The sequence below is a fragment of the Schistocerca serialis genome, chromosome 1 (genome assembly GCF_023864345.2).
Source record: "Schistocerca serialis cubense isolate TAMUIC-IGC-003099 chromosome 1, iqSchSeri2.2, whole genome shotgun sequence".
Lineage (NCBI taxonomy): Eukaryota > Metazoa > Arthropoda > Insecta > Orthoptera > Acrididae > Schistocerca > Schistocerca serialis.
Genome location: NC_064638.1, coordinates 731,912,709 through 731,933,800, shown reverse-complemented (window position 1 = coordinate 731,933,800; position 21,092 = coordinate 731,912,709). Strand labels below are relative to the sequence as shown.

The window sequence follows — 21,092 nt, the reverse complement described above, 5'->3', positions numbered from 1 at the left end:
CCTCATTTCATTAACATCCACAAACACGTTGCTCTCACCAGTGTAAAGTTATTCGTACAACGGCCGAGACTGACTGACACCGTACTTCAATCTGAGATGAAAACCTATCTTGCCTCCGAAGTATCACATTGGGCAGCAAAGAATATTTGTGACTCAAACTGCATACGCTGCAAACCAGCCACTGTTTCTCTTACAGGGTGCCCTATTTTAAAATTTGTGTCCATTTGAGAGTCAGTAAAGTTGAAAACTGGAAAATTTCCCCTAGTAGGATGCACGAGCTTCAATCTGATGACAGTGGCTCTCTGACACAGCTAACGTAGTCTGATCGTGTAGCTCCAAAATGTGCTGAAATACTTGACTACAAAGATGCACACAACACATCGTAGGAAAGAGGAAACGAATGGTCAGACCCCGTAGCTATGCTATATTTGTATACTTAGTGCATCAACTGGCCAATGGCCAAGCGGAGGCATCTGTATTTGCGTGCTCATTGGGCCGCCATTGCGACACTTCATTTCAGCGGTACCTTAGTTCGTCTCGTACTGTACGTAGGAACTGGACAACCCATAGTCAAAGAGGGTGGTGCCCGATCAGTTTGTCAGTCGCAACGTTTTGGGATGCCTACCGCCAGCTCCATTCACCGCGGTCGGGCCCTACAAAGAGGAGCACTTCTAGCCACCGACTGTCAGCGAGAACTGCCCACAGGTGAACACAAGAAATTGCATTGCATATAGACGACACTAACGGAACATCCGTATACGTTCAGAACTGTCGAGACCCATTGCCGAGACTGGATTATGAGGGTTCTCAGCGAGGTCCCTTGGAATGAAACCTGTGGTACACCTACTACAGTACTTCTGTTGGCGTAATTGCTCATACTGCTTTTGTAGTGTATCGGACGACGACACTTGCGCTTTACGTCTGCTGCTCATGTATACTGCCGGTGCACTTCCATTACTCCACATCACATAAGAATGTGATCTGGGCCGTTACCCGTGACAGAGGCTGTGGGTAGCTGTGAAACAAGTCTACGCACGGGCTTCGTCGTAGCGCAGCAGGGACCTCGTGTAGCAGCGAATGGGGAGACACCTAAAAGACGCCTCCTCCCAGAATTTATAAAAACCGCATTGTACTCTTATTGAAGATTGTAGTTACTTGTAGCTCACATCTCTGCTGTCTTTGTGCGCCTCCTACCCACATGCAAGGATTCGTTTAAGACAAAAATAGCTTTGGGAAAGTACACCGAGTGGTCTGGCCAGGGGCTTCATCGTAGCCCAGGGACGGTCCCGGTCCATAAATGTTATGGGAGACGCAGGAATCTGATACGTCAGACGGCTTGTAGCACACTACCACGCGGCCTCGCTACGACGCCGTGTGTGGACACGTGTGGCCCGAAACAGTGGTGGGCCACAGCAGGAAGCGTTGTGGACGCCTTGCGTGACCTTGCCTGCGCGTTCCGCAATCGATAGGGCGCGTTGCGTGCCTCGCAACCACGTGTCTGCGCGGTTACGTCTACAACTACATCCAGATCCATAGTTTGGAAACCACTCCACTGAGACGTGCACGGAGAGAGTACTTCAAATTGCACCAAATATCTATGTTCCGTTTGTGCGGAGTGCGGGAAGAATGATCGCTTACATGCCTCTGTGTGCGCTGTAATTAGTCTAATATTGTTTTCGCGATCCCTAGGCTAGCGATAAGGAGTGGGCTTAGCACATTCCTCACTTAACACTGGATCTTGGAACTTTAGCAGTAGACTTTCGCGAGGTTGTTTGCCTTTGTCTTCAATCGTCCCTCATAAAGGTTTTTACAGCTTCCATGGCAGTTTTCAGCGAGTGAGGAATCCCTGGGATGATTCGTGCTTCCTTTATTCGTATACGGTCACTATCTTCTATTAGCTCTACATGGTATGGGTATCGCATACTTTTCAGCAGAGATGTACGGAGGGTAACACGAATGTTTTGTAAATACTATCCTTAGTCGATAGCTGTCATCATCTTAGTACGCTTGAAATGCACGCAAGTCTGCCACCTGCTGTATCGACGATTCAGCCTATTTGATTACACCCCTTCATATATCCATAAATGGTTACACTTATTTGTGAGAGTTGACTGATTCTAATTGTGAATCATTGCAAATGTAGACACGGGAGAGTGCATATTTGCATTTTGTGAAGTGGGTCAATTTTACATTTCTGAACATTAAACGAAGTTGATAATTTGAAGATCAGTATGAAATAAAACCAAAATCTGACTGGGTATTCTTCTGTAATTGTCAGATGGTACTTCATTGTCGTTAGCTGCATCTAAAAAAACCTCTGTTTATTATTAATATTTTCTGGCAGGTCGTTAACACAAAACACGAAGAGTAAGTACCCCAACGCGCTTCCAAGGCGAGCATCTGAAGTTACTTTAACATGTGTCAGTTACTGTTCTATCCACAGTAATATACTGCATCCTCCCTAGCCAGGGATCTTCAACCTAGTCACCGACTTAAAGGAAGATTTTCACGTAGTATTTGCCAATTAATGTTTACATTAAATAGAGAGGTACATTCGCACTGATTTATCTAAAAATAGAAGTAGTATTTTAAGTGCATTGATTGACTGTTCCGCTTGTTCTTGATAGAATATTTTATACATTATGGAAACACACAAAAACCTGGTGTAATGTTCTGCAGTATTTATTATTTACTTCACAAACCGTTTTTCGGCTGTTACGCCATCATCAGGTGCGAAGTTAAGTACGTGGTGCAGTGAAATTTTGTTCCATCAGAGATTTTAAACTAGTTCATCTACGGAGTTTCTCCAGTTCAAGCGATGGGAAAATGTTAACATAAGGTTTAAGAATAAAACAAGAGGCATCATTTCATTGTAAACACGATTTAATTTTTTTTTACTGCGATAAAGTAGGTGACATTAAAAAATGACTTATATACAAATTGAAACTTCCTGGCAGATTAAAACTGTGTGCCGGACCGACACTCGAACTCGGGACCTTCGCCTTTCGCGGGCAAGTGCTCTACCAGCGCACACTCCGCTGCAGAGTGAAAATCTCATTCTGGAAACATCCCCCAGGCTGTGGCTAAGCCATGTCTCCGCAATATCCTTTCTTTCAGGAGTGCTAGTTCTGCAAGGTTCGCAGGAGAGCTTCTGCAAAGTTTGGAAGGTAGTAGACGGGGTACTGGCAGTAGTAAAGCTGTGAGGGCGGGGTGTGAGTCGTGCTTGGGTAGCTCAGTTGGTAGAGCACTTGCCCGCGAAAGGCAAAGGTCCCGAGTCTCGGTCCGGCACCCAGTTTTAATCTGCCAGGAAGTTTCATATCAGCGCACACTCCGCTGCAGAGTAAAAATCTCATTCTATAACCAAGTGACAACACTTGGTCATAGAAGAATAAACTGAACAATAAACTCTGGTGGCATGTTGCAAAGGCGTTGCTGTCTTTGTACCTGCAGATGGCGTAACAGCCGAAGCCCGGTTTGTGAAATAAGTAATAAATACAGTAGACTTCCCAGGCTTCAAGCCTGTGAAACGGAAAGTCTAAGAAGCCAACCTTGCCTAGGGTATTGGGCGGGTCACAGGTGGCGGATAGTCAATGTTCCATCAGATATAGTGGACAGCTGCGAATACAAAATAAGCCGTCCCGGACAAAGGCAAAACAAAATAAAACCAAATCCACTCCGTCTGTCTCGTAGCAAGCGGCAAGTTATCAGCGTCTGTTCACCAGTGGTGCGGCTGAAATTCATATTCTGGAACTAACCCTTCCTGTCTTAACATTCTGAGTTCACTCAATGAGTCTACTCAAACGCACTGAATTCCAGGTTCAATCATCACGGAGCATTTTACTAATCACAATATTACCCCAGGTGGTCAATCCACGGCCGGTATCACTGGCGCAGCTGGTCTTTCGGATTCTGGGGTGCCAGGTTAAAAGGCAACCTGATTCAGCAGAGGAAGTCCGAGTCCTCTGGCCAACTTAAAACCGAAACAAATAAATTTTTTGCAACACTTACCATACAAACACCTTTGCAACCAGGTAAACTTCATACGTTGGGAAATACATTAAAAGAACAGAAGGTTCAAATTTAGGCACTTTAAGAAACACGAGAGACAATAACACCACAGATTTCGGCAATTATCGTCTTTTTAAAAATAAAACTGATAAAAGAATACTTAATAATGCGCCACATCTGGGAGTTGCTTTTGCAGTCTCCAAAAATATTTTAAACTAAACAACAGAGATAAACCCAATAATAATAGACTAATGACAATTTTTCTTAAATGCGCAAATAAAGCATACACTTTAATTAATGCCCATATGCCAGTCAATGAGAATAACCGTAAAAAACCTGATGAAGATAATGAAGCTTGGGAAACATTAGAAAACATCTCAAAAATTCCCTCAAACCATGATAAAATTGTAATGGGTAAAGAGAAAAAATATTAGAAAACGGTGGGTGGACTTCCTGCGCATAAATGGGCAAACCAAAACGGCCAAAATTTTAAACTTAAAATCATGTCAACACATTTTAAAAAGAACCCTTCTAAAAAAAAAAAAAAAACCTGGCGGGCACCCAATACATTTATTGGGTAATTTCAAATGCATCATGTAGTGATTTGAGACCCGAACTCCACAGAAACTTTAAATCTCCAAGTTAAGAAAGGGGGTAATATTGATTCTGACCATTATTTAACGCGAATAAAAGAAAAGCTTCAGCCTCAGAAACTCTTCAAAACAGAAGATGTTATTCCGAAATTTGACACTGCTAAAATAACCAAGTCTAACAAGTGAACTTGATAAAACAACCCAACAATTGACAAAAGCTAAAACAAACGTTCATCAGAATAGCACAAATTTTAATTCCGCTTCGAAAGAACGGAAAACACCTTTGGTGGAACGCGGACAGCAGTTAAGTCTAGGCACGAGGCATTCAAAAATTGGAATAGTAACGAAACTGAAAAAAAGCACACCACCTTTTTAACTGTGACAAAAGGAATATCTAAATTAATCCGACAGATTAAAAGAAACTATGAAAATGTGCAACTTTCAGAAATCGAAGAAGATTTCCAAAAGAACAATACAAGAAACGTTTATAAAACATTCAAAACAAAACTAACCAGTTACCAACCTCAAAGTATTTGCTTCAAAACTGAAAATGGCAATTGGGCTCTTATCAACCAGGAAAATTGTAAGGTACTTGCTAATTGTTTTGAAAAACTACTTAACTGCCCAGAACTAGCGAATAAATTCCAAACACAGCAAACTAATAACACCAACCCTTACTTTAAAGCACCTGACGAAATCGAAGTAACTAAACAAATTAAGATACTTAAAAACAATAAAGCATCCGGAGAAGACGGTATAATCGCAGAATTACTAAAATCAGCTGGCTCTGATACTATAAAGGAGATCACTCAACTAGTAGGACATATCTGGCAAACTGAGAAAATAACCGAGAACTGGGAAACCGTCCTAATTCGTCCATCACATAAAAAAGGGGATACAACCGATGTTAATAATTATCGAGAAATCTCTCTTCTCCCAGTCACATACAAAATTCTCTCGCATTGTTTACTTGATGGAGCCCAATAACAACTAGAACCTAAGATTGGTGAACACCAAGCAGACTTTAGACCAAACAAATCCCGTCCGCAGCAAATTCTTTCTTTAAAACTAACCCTCAGACACCAAAGGATTTCTAGTAACAATATTGTATGTGCATTTGTGGATTTTAAAAAGGCTTACGACTCAATTGATCGTGAATCTTTTCCAAATTTTAAAGGAACAAGGGCTAGATAATAAAATTAACACTAATTAAGGAAACGTTAACAGACACTAGTTCTAAAGTTAAATTCATGGGAGAAATTTCTGAATCCTTTGATATAAAGATTGCCGTTGGACAGGGAGATGGCCTCTCCCCATTACTGTTTAACTATGTTTTGTAAATGGTAATAACAGAATGGCGAGAGCAAAAGTCGAGTCAAAATATAGATCAATCAGTGACGTAGAAGTAATATTAGAGTAGACTGCCTCCCATTTGAGTATGATCTGGCAGTTTTAACTAGGGTTATTACCACAGCTAAAAAACAAATTTAAATTCTTAATTTAGTCTCGGCAAAGGTAAGACTACAAATGATGATGATGTTGTTGTCTTCAGTCCTGAGACTGGTTTGATGCAGCTCTCCATGCTAATCTATCCTGTGCAAGCTCCTTCATCTCCCAGTACCTACTGCAACCTAAATCCTTCTGAATCCGCGTAGTGTATTCATCTCTTTGTCTCCCTCTACGATTTTTACTCTCCACGCTGCCCTCCAATGCTAAATTTGTGATCCCTTGATGCCTCAGAACATGTCCTACCAACCGGTCCCTTCTTCTTGTCAAGTTGTGCCACAAACTCCTCTTCTCCCAAATTCTATTCAATACCTCATTAGTTATGTGATCTACCCATTTAATCTTCAGCATTCTTCTGTAGCACCACATTTCATGTCTAAACTATTTACCGTCCATGTTTCACTTCCATACATCGCTACAATGCACACAAATACTTTCGGAAACGCCGAGCGCTCGTCATTCCTCATTCAACAGACGCAATGGAGAACCAGTTACAAATCCTAGAAGTTCTCGCCTATAATAATGGATATAAAGCAGAAATTGTGAGACAGCTGTTTAACAAAGAAACAGGTAGAGGAACTGCGACCTCATCTACACTAGGTGTCCCACCAGAGGATAATTCCAGTAGCTGTATTTCTATTCCCTTCGTAGGCAAAGCAACCTATAAAATATGGCGACTCTTGAAGAGCCATGGCTTGAAGATTGCATATTCTACGAATAACAGCCGCAAAAAGAACTTGGTTCACTTGTTAAAGAATACTAATGACAAATTATCTCGTTCTGGGGTGTACAAAATCAACTGTAGTGATTGCCCGAGTTATTACATCGGCCAAACAGGGGGAGCCCTCTCGGCTAGACATAGAGAACACATACTCACGAAAAGTGGTGATGGCACGCGTGGCTCGATTTTAGCCGAGCACCTTGTTCAATGTGCCCATGCTGCTAATCCACCAAATAACATAGAGCTATTAAATTGCGAGGTTGACATCCTTGAGGAGCTGCAAATCTTTAAACACCTGTTGCTTGATAAAGAAAACCTACTTCATGAACAGTTACAATTGAGAAATAAGAACTTTTTCTAAGGTTTTCAAAAAAATGGTTCAAATGGCTCCGAGCACTATGCGACTTAACTTCTGAGGTCATCAGTCGCCTAGAACGTAGAACTAATTAAACCTAACTAACCTAAGGACATCACACACATCCATGCCCGAGGCAGGATTCGAACCTGCGACCTCAGCGGTCGCTCTGCTCCAGACTGTAGCGCCTAAAACCGCACGGCCACTCCGCCCGGCTAAGATTTTCAACCTTTGCTTCACCAGCCCTGATGTTACGTTGCTTTGAAGTCGCCGATGCCTCACTCCACTTTCTTTACTAAAAATAGTAATGTATTCAAAACTGAGGGATAATTTTGCAGAGTAATAGCTAGTCTTTCTTACGGGCTCCGAATCCGTTTATAGGGTTTTCGTTCTTCTCAGAAGTAAGTTCGGTTATATATTACGCCATTAACCGTTTTAATGGTAATAATAACCTAATTCCTAACGTGAACGTAGCTACTGCTATGCTTCTGTATTTCCACGAGCGCATGCACATGACCATCAGCGGAGCTCGGTAAATAGCAGCTCGCCGCGATTAGTTACGGCGCAGCTCTCGCGGCCTACCGATCTCGCCCGCGCAGTGGGGCCTGCTGTTTCTCTGCAGCTAAGCAATGTGGATTTATGACTTGCTACGACGGTGCTACAGTTTTATACTTGACATGGCCAAACTTTGGCGTGCAATATTTTAGTTTCAATAGCTTCTGAGGAAGGCCAAATTATTTTTGCTGAAACCTGGGTAAAGACTAGTTTCTATTTGCAACTGAGGCTGACGTGTTACATGTTTAGTTATCACAGTTGCTAATGGGGGCTGCACGATTTTAAAAATTCTTTCAGAAACGACTTCTTGACATTTTGATCTATACTCGATGTTGACAAATTTCTCCTCTTCAGAAACCCTTTCCTTGCCATTGCCATTGCCACTCTAAATTTTACATCCTTTACTTCGATTATCATCAGTTATTTTGCTCCCCAAATACCCAAACTCCTTTACTACCTTAAGTGTCTCATTTCCTAATCTAATATCTCAGCATCACCCGACTTAATTCGACTACATTCCATTATCCTCCTTTCAAGACACTGTCCATTCCGTTCAACTGCTCTCAAAGTCCTTTGTTGTCTCTGATAGAATTACAATGTCATCGGCGAACCTCAAAGTTTTTATTTCTGCTCCATGGATTTTAATACCTACTCCGAATTTTTCTTTTATTTCCTTCACTGCTTGCTCAATATACAGATTGAATAACATCGAGGAGAGGCTACAAACCTGTCTCAGTCCCTTCCCAACCACTGCTTCCCTTTCATATTCCTCGACTCCTACAACTGCCATCTGGTTTCTGTACAAATTGTAAATAGCCTTTCGTTCCCTGTATTTTACCCCTGCCACCTTAAGAATTTGAAAGAGTATTCCAGTCAACATTGTCAAAAGCTTTCTCTAAGTCTACAAATGCTAGAAACGTAGGTTTGCCTTTCTTTAATCTTTCTTCTAAGGTAAGTCGTAGGGGCAGTATTGCCTCACGTGTTCCAAAATTTCTATGAAATCCAAACTGATCTTCCCCAAGGTCGGCTTCTACCAGGTTTTCCATTCGTCTGTAAAGAATTTGTGTTATTTTGCAGCCGTGCCTTATTAAACTGATAGTTCGACAATTTTCACATCTGACAACACCTGCTTTCTTTGGGATTGGAATTATTATATTCTTCTTGAAGTCTGAGGGTATTTCGTCTGTCTCATATATCTTGCTCACCAGATGGTAGAGTTTTGTCAGGACTGGCTCTCCCAAGGCCGTCAGTAGTTCCAATGGAATGTTGTGTACTCCAGGGGCCTTGTTTCGACTCAGGTCTTTCAGTGCTCTGTCAAACTCTTCACGCAGTATTATATCTCCCATTTCATCTTCATCTACCTCCTCTTCCATTTCCATAATATTGTCCTCAAGAACATCACCCCTGTATGGACCCTCTATATACTTCTTCCACCTTTCTGCTTTCCCTTCTTTGCTTAGAACTGGGTTTCCATCCGAGTTCTTGATATTCATGCAAGTGGTTCTCTTTTTTCCAAAGGTCTCTTTAATTTTCCTGTAGGGAGTATGTATCTTACCGCTCGTGAGATAAGCCTCTACATCCTTACATTTGTCCTCTAGCCATCCCTGCTTAGCCATTTTGCACTTCCTGTCGATCTCATTTTTCAGACGTTTGTATTCCTTTTTGCGTGCTTCATTTACTGCATTTTTATATTTTCTCCTTCCAGCAAATAAATTCAAGATTTCTTCTGTTACCAAAGGATATCTACTAGCCCCCGTCTTTTTACCTACTTGATCCTCTGCTGCCTTCACTATTTCCTCCCTCAAAGCTACCCATTCTTCTTCTACTGTATTTCTTTCCCCCATTCCTGTCAATCGTTCCCTTACGCTCTCCCTGAAACTCTTTACAACCTTTGGTTTATTGAGTTTATCCAGGTTCCATCTCCATAATTTCCCACCTTTTTGCAGTTTCTTCAGTTTTAATCTACAATTCATAACCAACAGAGTCCACATCTGCCCCTGGAAATGTCTTACAATTTAAAACCTGGTTCCTAGAACTCTGCCTTACTATTATACACTGCAAGTATCATTCGAAAAAACGGTATACATGACATGCAAAAAACAAGCACCAAAGCTTTTTAACACGAAATATGGAAAAATAAAGTGTTCATCAGTTAAAATACTTGGGTGAAATCATACAAGAAAACGGTCTGGAAAAAGTTGCTAATAAAGTTCGCTTTCAGAAGATAGCAACTACATTCAGCTTAACACAAAATATTTATAATAAAATATCACTTTCTAAATTCAGTAAACTTAGACATTACAGCACTGTAATCCAACCTGAATGTCTCCATGGAGCAGAAACTTTAATTTTAAATAGGAAGAGGGATGTTGAAGAAATTCGAAAGAAAGAAAATTAGGAATATATTAGGCCCCAAAATTACTGATGGAGAAACTTATAGACTGAGAGGTAATAAGGAAATAGAAGAATACACGGACATACATGATGACATGAGAAAACGAAGGCAAATTTTATGGGCGCATTAAAAGAATGGCACCCACTAGGTTACAAAACAAATAGTAGAATTATACGAAAAAATAAGAAAGGCCGAAACTGAGCCAATGAAATGGATTGCGATTAAGCAGTATCTTAAAGCAGCCGGTGTAACTCAGGCAGACCTTACAGATAGGAAAAAGATTCCAACAAAAGGTATTTGATTGTAAAGTCGGTCAGAGGGAAATTAGAAAACGGACTGGAGCACCGTGGTCTGATGAAAGAAAGAGACTTCATTCTGAAAGGATGAAACAAGTTTGAGCACAAAGAAAGACCAACCATCAATAGATTGATGGATTGTACCTTGCGTGGTCCTACTGGGCCCATACGTGAATAATAGTAACTGTACAATATTACATCAGTGTTGTGTGTTTTCATTCATTATAGCTTTTTAAATACCAGAGGGCGCGTATGGGTATGAGGACTAACCTGTATTTTTTAATTAGAAAGTATATTCATGGAAATACATCTTATCAAGCCCCAAGCCTAGGAAAAAACCCTGTTACGTTTCTGTGGGAATTTAAGGGAAGGCAGAATGAAGGGGTTGACAATTTTTTTTCACTTACAGTAACCGGTGGGGAAGTAGCATTGCGATACGTTGACCACACCGTGCTGGAACTAAAAATTTCGTGTAGAGTTTACCGCCGCCACAATTTATAACATGGGCGGCACTTTTAATGTGCTGAGCATGAGAAAAAGGGTGCTTACCTGATACAGTGATGCACGGAGGTGTCTCTTACTGGATTTACGGATTATGTCACGTGATGCAAGATTCAATGTAGTAATTTAATGGAAGGTATGGAAAATGAGATGATTTTGACTTTAATACGTATGTGGCATAAATTTTATGCTGATTGTGGATACTCCGTAGCTGCGTTTCACCTTATGATGTATCGGTAAGGTAACTGTTATGGGAAGTAGTGCATTCTATTTACAAGCAGATTAGCCTGTGTGAAGTTACTGGTACAGTTCTTGCTGTGGTGTAGGTATTCTCAATACGGGCAGAGGAGGAACGGAAAGTGCGCAGCCGTGTGAATACTGCACGTTGCTTTATCGAGTAAGTCGCAGCGTGGTATTGGGCGTCGCGTCCCGCGGGGACGGCGACGGCGACGGCGGCGCCGTAAAGCGCGGGATGTGGGTCGGCCCTAAAGCGGCCTCTGGGGCAGTAAAGGCCGCCTCCTATCCGTTGGGCAGGCGGCCCCGTCACACGTGGCCGGGGCGGGCGAACGAAGCAGCGCCCCCACCACACATTGTGCTGTGTCCAACTAATAATCGCTTAAGCCGTCGGCACACACGGCGATTCAGTTAACACTGACATGGCGCTCTACCAGTTTTGTGATGTCAATTCCTGCTATTTCATGCCGAGGAGCTATTCCGTCACGTTAACCCCAAAATTAGTTCTGCGATATTTCGGCAACGTGCTAAATACAACAGGATGCAAGCAGGAAACAAGCCACCATAATGTGAAGTGTGTATGTCGTATTCAGGAAGAGCTTATATTCGGCGGATGCTGTTTCTAAGCACCAGCTCGCTGAATGCTTTGAGAGCGAATCGTTATAGGTAAGATTTGTTGTAATGAAATGACGGGAAACATATTGGTGGTTCACGAATTTCCGTAATTAGCTTTTTCGAATTATAACTCGCGTGTTGTGAGAGTAAGCCGTTTGAAGGCAATGAGCCAATACAGATTTATGAAAACATGTCGTTCTTGTTAGGATTTGTTATAATGAAATGCTAGTTAATAATAATTCGCCGGTTAAAGAGTTTCGAAAACTGTAACACAAAATACGAGGTCGCAAAATGCAAAGTTTCAGCATAGCTTAGTCGGTTGCGGCGGCAAGTTACGGAACCGAGTGTTGGTTGGTGGAAAGCTTGCGTCCTGCTCCATGTTTTTTTTCCGACTTTCGCGTTTTTTAAAAGGTTATGGGACTTTCGTATGAAATTAATAGATACAGTTTCTGTAATATTTGATATTATGCAAAGAGAATTGTGCTTTCTGTCAGGAATGAGTTCGTTCAATTTGGTGAATCCTTATTGTACATTCACGGGAACTGAAGTTTTTATTTATGCAAACCACAGACAGAACAATATGACTAGCATATAGTCACGAAAGGAAATGTGCGTTTTCATAGAGCTAACATAGGAATTCTACAGGCGTCCAATTTCATGAACAAACTAGCTTTTACGAGCCAAATAAAGCCGCCAAGTGATACTGGAGAGCGCTGAGATCGCGGTATCACGTTGCCGAGCTTGACCCGTGTGCCGACAGCGTTGTGTCTCGCGATGTTCGACATCCCGTCGGCGTGCACGTCAACGCCATCTTAGATGCACCTTTTAACACGTGACGCAACACTCTACAACGACGTGTGTGAAAGGTATAAAGCGACGGCACAGTATGCTCTGGGCGCAGAGAGAGAGAGAGAGAGAGAGAGAGAGAGAGAGAGAGAGAGAGAGAGAACACACTTTGATGTGTGCTCTCCGTCTCTGTCCTATACCATGCTGCCCACCTGGGCAACGATGTGTACACTCCACGTGGGTGCAGTAGTTTCTCTCTCTCGAAATAGATATGTACCTGGGTGTAATCGCTATTGTTTGTTAACGTAATATTTGTTGTACGCCTTACGTCACCCACGACTGACGCTACACTAATTGAATAGCCACAAGCCACACCCCCACCTACACTAAAATGAAGATCAACGGCAGATGTTTACGACTTCCCTGGAGTGCACGCTACAGGGGGATGCGGCAGAATGGCACTACTGGCCGTTACGTAGCGTGGTAGCAAGGTGTCGCGTACCACATGACGTACCGGACATTAGCCGGCCGGTAGGGCAAATTCGCTGGTCTGAATGGTACACACTTGTTTCCTTTTACAGTACCGTTGTTACTGTGCACCACTCTGTCATGGTCCTGTGTATGTGCACCTCAGTCTAATACATCAGTATCAAATAATTAGGGAGCCAACTAACAGTAACATAAGCTTTATATCCCCATGCACTATTTTGAGCTAACTGTACGAAAAAGACGGCATTTTTTCCAAATACACACATAAAAAATGTTTTGCATCACCCCGGTTCCCAGAACTTCTGAAAATAGACGATGAATAGACGATGACTGTGGATATTGTATCACAGACACAGTCCCTTTGACTGTTCACAGATGCCACTAAACCCTCTCAAAGATGTGAACAACCATGCATGGGCATTGCCTATTAGACGGAGGGGGTCCGACAGCCGATCAGTTCCATTCATTCCACCAGGAAGGAGATACATGGCTCGTGTTGTCTGCAGTTCAACCATGCCTAGACGGTCAATACCGCGGTTCTATCGCGTCCGCATTGTTATTTTGTGCCAGGAAGGGCTCTCAACAAGAAAGTGTGCAGGCGTCTCTGAGTGAACCAAAGCGATGTTGTTCGGACATGGAGGAGATACAGAGAGAGAGGAAGTGTTGATGACATGCCTCGCTCAGGTCGCCCAAGGGCTACTACTGTAGTGGATGACCGCTACCTACGGATTACGGCTCGGAGGAACCCTGACAGCAACGCCACCATGTTGAATGATGATCTTCATGCAGCCACAGGACGTCGTTTCATGACTCAAACTGTGCGCAATAGGCAGCATGAAGCGTAACTTCACTCCCGACGTCCGTGGCGAGGTCCATCTTTGCAACCACGACACCATGTGGCGCGGTACAGATGGGCCCAACAACATGCCGAATGGACCGCCCAGGATTGGCATCACGTTCTCTTCACCAATGAGTGTCGCGTATGCCTTCAACCAGAAAATCGTCGGGGACTTGTTTAGAGGCAACCTGGTCAGGCTGAACGCCTTAGACACAATGTCCAGCGAGTGCAGCAAGGTGGAGGTTCCCTGTTTTGGGATGGTATTATGTGAGGCCGACGTACGACCCTAGTGGTCATGGAAGGCGCCGTAACGGCTGTACGATACGTGAATGCTACCGTCCGACCTGTAGTGCAACCATAATGGCAACATATTGGCAAGGCGTTCGTCTTCATGGACGACAATTTGCGCCCCCATCGGGCACATCTTGAGAATGATTTCCTTGGAGATAATGACATCGCTCGACTACAATGGCCAGCATGTTCTCCAGACATGAAACCTATCGAACATGCCTGGGATAGATTGAAAAGACTGTTTATGGACGACGTGAGCCACCAATCACTCTGAGGGATCTACGCAGAATCGCCGTTGGGGAGTGGGACAATCTGGACAAACAGTGCCTTGATGAACTTGTGGATAGTATGCCACGACGAATACAGGCATGCATCAATGCAAGAGGACGTACTACTGGGTATTAGAGGTACCGGTATGTACAGCAATCTGCACCACCACTTCTGAAAGTCTCGCTCTATGGAGGTACAACGTGCAATGTGTGGTTTTCTTGAGCAATAAAAAGGGCGGAAATTATCTTTATGTTGATGTCTATTCCAATTTTCTGTACAGCTTCCGGAACTCTCGGAACCGAGGTGATGAAAAACTTTTTTTATGTTTTTGTATGTATTTTTAACTCTCTAAACAATTATACAATATGTGACAGCAAAAGTAAACCGAACATCGTTCATCACAGAAAAGTGATGATTCAATTTTTATCCGTATTCGGCGAAAGTATGTCGTTCTGCACTGAATTTGGACCGCAATTGTTTCTCGCCGCGTACTCGAGGATGCCTCATAATTTACACCCTTATTTTCGGATGCAGATCGTGTCCTGTGTTGGGGTGAAGGTAGGTTCTGAAGGGTGTTTCTGTAGACACTAGTTGGTGATCAACGAAGATGTTTCTCCAATCAGTTCAGTCTACGAGCGTTGGAAATTGGATTCCCAAGAGCCTGTGTGGGATGCTTGGAAGTACATACCAGTTTTCCCGTCGAGTGTTGCCTTTAAGTGAGTTAGTACTTGCCCGTTGGCAGAACCCTTAAATGAAATAGCGGAACCAGCAGCTAGATAGAAGTTGTGTTTTAGTGAACGAGAAGGACTTTGCGAGGTGTAATAGAAGCCACTTAGTGGTATCTATTTTCATGGAAATTTGTGAGTTATGTTTTTGCGTGAGTCTCTCTGTTCCATTTGAACTGTAATCCTATTCTACTGTTTTTCTGATTATTGACAGAACAGCTGGAGGCGCTGTGCGTCCCCATTTACATAACCGGCGAAAGTACGTTCGATTGTGTTGGTGTGTGCCTAATAAAAGTACAATTTGGCAAGGCTGTCGTTTCCGAAGGATAGTGTAGCACCTATCAGTGAGGGAGATGTTTATAGTAAGTTATCTCTGAGGACAACTTATTCCGCCTACTCTGCTTTCAGTTAAAATTAGCTCAGTTATCAAAAATTGTCCAATCGTTCACGTATTGTTCCAACGAAAAGGGGTACCACGAGACTCTGGATAAAAAACATTTTGAGGCTGTTCGGACGAGAGCAGTGTCGGAGGAAGTTGAAGTAAACGGACAGACGGGTCAGGAACGAACGCATTTATCAGTCTCAGGCGATGCATCATGGAAGAAGCGCGGCTTTTTCTCATTGTTCGGAATAACTTCGCTAATCGGTGAATATTCCAAGAAAGTATTAGACTGTCAAGTAAAGTCATTGTTCTGTCAGAGTAGTTGTGATAAGAGAGCGTCATTAGATCCCGCGGAGTATGGAACATGGTACGAGCCTCATGAGGAACAATGCAGCGCTAATCATTCCGGAAGCGCGGGCAAAATGGAGGTCGACGCCGTGAAGGAGATGTTTTGTCGTTCAGAAGTGTTATTCGGCGTGAAGTAAAAGTACTATATTAGGGACGGCGATACAAAAACTTTCAAAGGCCTCGTTGATTTGAACCCGTACCCAGATGTGATCATAGAGAAGAAAGAATGCGTAGGACACGTAGAGAAGAGAATGGGCACGCAGCTTAGAAATGCGAAGAAACAAAACAAAGGCATGGGAGGAAAAGGATGAGGGAAGGTTACTGATAAAGTGATCAAAGAGCTTACGACATACTACGGCTTGGCAATCCGACGGGATTCCAATTCGTTGGAACAGATGAAGAAGGCAATTTGGGCAACATATTTCCAAAAGTGTTCGACGGATGACAACCCATAACACCAAAGTTGTCCGGCTGGCGAAACTAGTTGGTGCAAATGGCGCTTTGCAGAGACTACCGGACATCTGGACGAATATCAGTACGACCAGCCGCTCTCGAAAGAAGTTCAAAAAGAGATTCATCCGATCTAGGAGGCCCTTTCGGAGGACGAGCTATTGTGCCGGTGCTTGGGAGGAAACAAACAAAATTCAAATGAAAGATTGAACGCGTGTGCTTGGAAGTTAGCCCCCAAGCATTTGCATTCTGGTGCGAAGACTGGAAATTGAGACTTTCCTGGCAGTGAGCAGCTTCAACGAAGGGTATTCAACAATTCTAAAGACCATGTCAACGATGGATGTCACCCTGGGACTATTCGTCGCAGTTCGCCAAGCATTCGGACGACGACTGGATTCAAGCGGCCGAAAACCGCTTGTCACCAGCCGTACGAGCGGCTCTGGAGCAGCGCAGGATGGCCCAGATCGAGCAGAACGCCGTCTATGACGAAGAGGAAGGACTAGTTTATGGACCCGGAATAGCAGTTTGAACGTAAGTTGCATAATGTTGCATTTATATGTAGTCAAAACTTCAAACGCTTTTTTTCTCGAAATGAGTTTTTATTTCGCGCGGTATGGTAACTTCAGATCTACTGAACCGATTGGCAGGATTCTTTGTTTCCGACGAAGCTAACTAAATTGTCTAAGAGTTGTATCAATTTTATTCCGATCCATCAACTATAAATATTTTTACTTGGGCGACGAAGTGAAAAATCGATGAGAAAACCCTTTTTTTTTTCAAATGGCCGCCATTTTGTTCCATATAGTCCGAATAACTCAAGCGAGGTACAACTCCTAAAGAATCTTATACACTTCGCTAACGTCAGCTCAATTTTGACTTCATACGAGCCGGCTAACGTGTGACATACCGCGCGTGGAGGTCTACATCGAAATTTTGTTTAGTTCCGACGGCACTTCCGCCTTTGCTCTTCGAAATTTCCGGTCGAAAAAAATTCCAGTTTGTAGAGGAAATATCAATAATCATTTTGACCAAATTTGACATTGGTATCTATAACACATCCCGAGGAAAAAATTCTCAAAGAACATGCTTTTTTCGGGCCAAAGATAGTAACCTCCCCTTAAATAAAAGAACTACCACCGAGTATCAACAATTGCAAGGCCGAAGTACGAACCAGGGCAACGAACATAACAGCTTCAAGAATTTACGTAAAATTACGAAGTATTAATACTAGTTTTCTCTTAAATAAATTGTTTTGTTTGAAGTGAAAGGCATTAATTTATTTTACCATAACTGAATTTACTTTTGATCTGCAATAATAACTTTGCCTCTGAAGAATATTACCTGAAAAGTGAAGTTACTGAGGTGCATTAAAAAATACTTTTAGTTATGTTTCCAAAATTAATAAAACTACGCAGACGAAATGGCACTGAAATTAATTTTGATACATTTTCTTCGATTCAAATAAACGACACTGATTGTTTCAATAGCAGGAATGGACATACGATATACTTGGTAATATTAACTTGGAATAGTTATTAGGTTAAAGTTTCTAAGTTCTTGCAGTAATTATTGAAACTTTAAGTTCACCGAAACACTGGGTGATGCCGTTACAGTTCTAAAAAACTTGAACTAAGTGGAACCGTTTAACAGTCGATCGTTGTTGAAGAGATGAAACCGTAGCAGTCGTCGAGAACGTTGCAATAGCTCCAGACAATATCTTCGAGCACAGATTTACTCAGCAACAGGATCTTGATGTTAATACCCACGCTTGTCAATTGGTATCGTGCCGATAATCAAAAACCTCCCCTCACATTGACTTAGCTGTTAACTCGCGCGTCTGATCGGATCAGAATCCGGAACTAAATGCTTGTGCAGCGTGGACCCAGGCCCACGAGAGAGACAAGCCGCGGCGCTCACGTCGCTCAAGTCAGCGGACAAAATGCGTTTCTAAACCTGATAACTCGCAACTGGGTGTGCAGGTACTAACGAGGATTGCATGCCGCGCGGTTTGAAGCGTCATGTCACAGACTGCTGGAGGTTCGAGTCCTCCATCGGGCATAGGTGTGTGTGTGTGTGTGTGTGTGTGTGTGTGTGTGTGTGTGTGTGTGTGTGTGTGTTCCTTAGCGTAAGTTTAAGTTAGTTTAAGTAGTTTGTGACCTAAGGAGTCCCTTAGAAATTCACACACATTTGAACATTTTTTGAGGATTGCACCTTCTATTGGAATCTACTATTATGAAGTGTTTATGATTACTAATCGTACAACAAAATGTATTATCAATTCTGGACATAAATTGTATAATGGCTTGTTTATAGCATCTAGTCTTTTGCGTAAAAGTCTATTTCATGCAAGATGTGGTGTCTTATGGAGCTGCTAATCATTTTGGCACGATTTTAATTTTATTGCACCCCAGTGGGGCTGTAAGAAATTATTAGTAGGCCTATGCACTACCTATCACTGTATGACTAGGAACATTAAGATTCCATTACAGTGGATTCCAGTAGAAGATGCGACTGTCGTTTGTACATACACACCTTGTTACGAGTTAACACATGTAGAACGGCAATATATCTGCCGAGCCGAGCAAGCTAGTCCTACCTTCGTGACGTACTCGCCGCGGCCTGTCTTTCTAGTGGGCCTCGACGCGCACATTTTGTCGTCACATTACTCTTTCATACCTATCGCTAACCAGCATTGTCCTGCATAAATTACAGTTATTCACATTGTTATTTACGAATATCAATTAATATTCTTTACACATACTAATATCGTAAGATTACAAGAAAATCGAAATACAATATTCATAATATACAAAGGAAAAATTTAAATACATACATCTGTATTGAAGTGCTAGAAGTGTGCTGAACTGTTAACAGGTAGTATGTTGTAGTCCGGTGGTCGGCTGTCGGAATCTTTCTGAAGGTAGTTGCTCTGCTGCAGGCCTTTGGTTATTGACACTGGAGTTGACATGCTTAACGTGTTTTCCTAGTCGCGGCGGGACACGCGAGCCTCGTTATGAATTTTTTTTACAAGTGCAGCAGTACAAGTAATTACTCCAGGTCGGCCGATTATCGTTTCCGAGTAAATCGCACACCGCAGACCGCCGAGAGCGCGTGGATTCTACAGGTGTGAATATGGGGCGGCGGCTGCGCGCCACGAGCCGCGCAGCAGCAGCCGTGCTCATGTCTTAACTGCGCTCCTCTGAGACACGCGTGAGAGGAAGCAGCCGTCTCTGCCGGGCAGCCAAGCAGCGCGCCCCCGCTTCCGTGTCTACTACAGACGCGCCTCCGGACACGGCTGAACTCCGTCACAATCGACGAGTGCCACTGTGCAGGCGCACAACGTCGTTTTCAGTCGAACGTTCGAGCATCCGTCATATTTAGGTAATAAATCGAAGTAGTTTTCGAACAACAAAATTCGACTAAATAATGCTGTGACACTTGGTGGCCGTATTGTTGCGTCATTTTGACTATTTGAAATCTTCCATTTCCGAGTTTTATTTCTATTCGTTGTACATTTATGTCGTCATACACAACCATACATAGTGATACGTACTAAGACGGCACTTCTCGAGCCATTCTGCTTCAGAAACTGGGGCTATCGGACCGCCTCGATCGAAATGTTTTCTCGCGCCGCTGTTAAGAGATCACCGGACGGGTGTGTGAGGACCAAGAGAACGTGCTGTGGATCGCATAAGAGGTAACTCTTCATCATACACTGATCACAGCTGCAGAACGTCGATTCTTTAGCTTGCAATTAATATTTGCGCTTAAAATAGGTAATAATAAAGATTACTAAAACAAATGCATTACTGCGGGATAACAATACACAGCGAAGCTACCCAAGTATGTGCAAAGGTAGTGAAGAGACTGCGGCTGAATGATTGTTTTAGACTGTTTCTTCTCGGACGGACATCGAACGACCGTCGGGTTGACATTTAGTTTGCCACATTGAACAGTTAAGCTTATTACTGGTAGGAATGTGGTTCTTATGGATGAGTAAACATGTAAGGCTGTAGTCAATAATGATTCTGCCTTTCATTAATAGCAGTTTAAATATCGATCCCGGAGTATTTACTTTAGCGGCTGTTTCGACAAGACTTGCTACAGTAGTTTGCTGAGACGGCTCAGTCATCAGAGCACTGCCGAACTTTCAGCGCCCCGAACTGCGGCGGTCACCCGCGGACCGAATTTCGTTCGGACATATCGGGAGCTGTAACTTCGGCACCGCTCCTAATATTTCTACTGCTGTACGTCACGTATTCCCTCAACGGAATGGTGACCGACAGTCAGAGCTTGTTCAGCTTTGACAAGAACGCAACAGACAGCTTTCTGGTTATCGCGTTACAATTGGTCTCCTAGAACGACAACATCCCGAAACCCTCCGATCACAAAGACTACAATCTACGTTACAAGGCTAGAACAGGTTCCTCAGCCAGCCGAAATTCTAATTTGCCGCTTTATCCCCTTTGCTAAGAACCTATTATTCGGAAGAAGACCATTTTTTTGTGAACTGTGGGGGGTTATCTTTTTTGAAGACAGTGTAAAGGAATCATCTGGGTGCGCTGCTCTACACGACATACTACATATTTTATTAATTAATAAAGCATTTTATAACGTTTTGTATTATCCATTCGGTAGATATGAAAAAAATCGTTGCTACCAATTTCTTATCAAGACGTTAACGCACTACGTCCAAACTTTTGTACTGTCATAGATGCCCGGGTTTTAAAATTG

At 42.8% G+C, this 21,092-nt stretch overlaps 1 protein-coding gene across 1 annotated transcript in view; it reads right to left on the bottom strand.

Moving 5' to 3' along the window:
* The window catches only part of LOC126428134 (peripheral plasma membrane protein CASK-like), a 1,166,960-nt gene extending 1,147,642 nt beyond the window's left edge, over nucleotides 1-19,318 (bottom strand). The window contains exon 1 of the mRNA XM_050090073.1: nucleotides 19,192-19,318. Within this exon, the coding sequence (XP_049946030.1) occupies nucleotides 19,192-19,193 (2 nt within the window). The 5' untranslated portion in view covers nucleotides 19,194-19,318. The remainder of the gene's footprint in view (nucleotides 1-19,191) is intronic.
* Nucleotides 19,319-21,092: the final 1,774 nt, after the last annotated feature.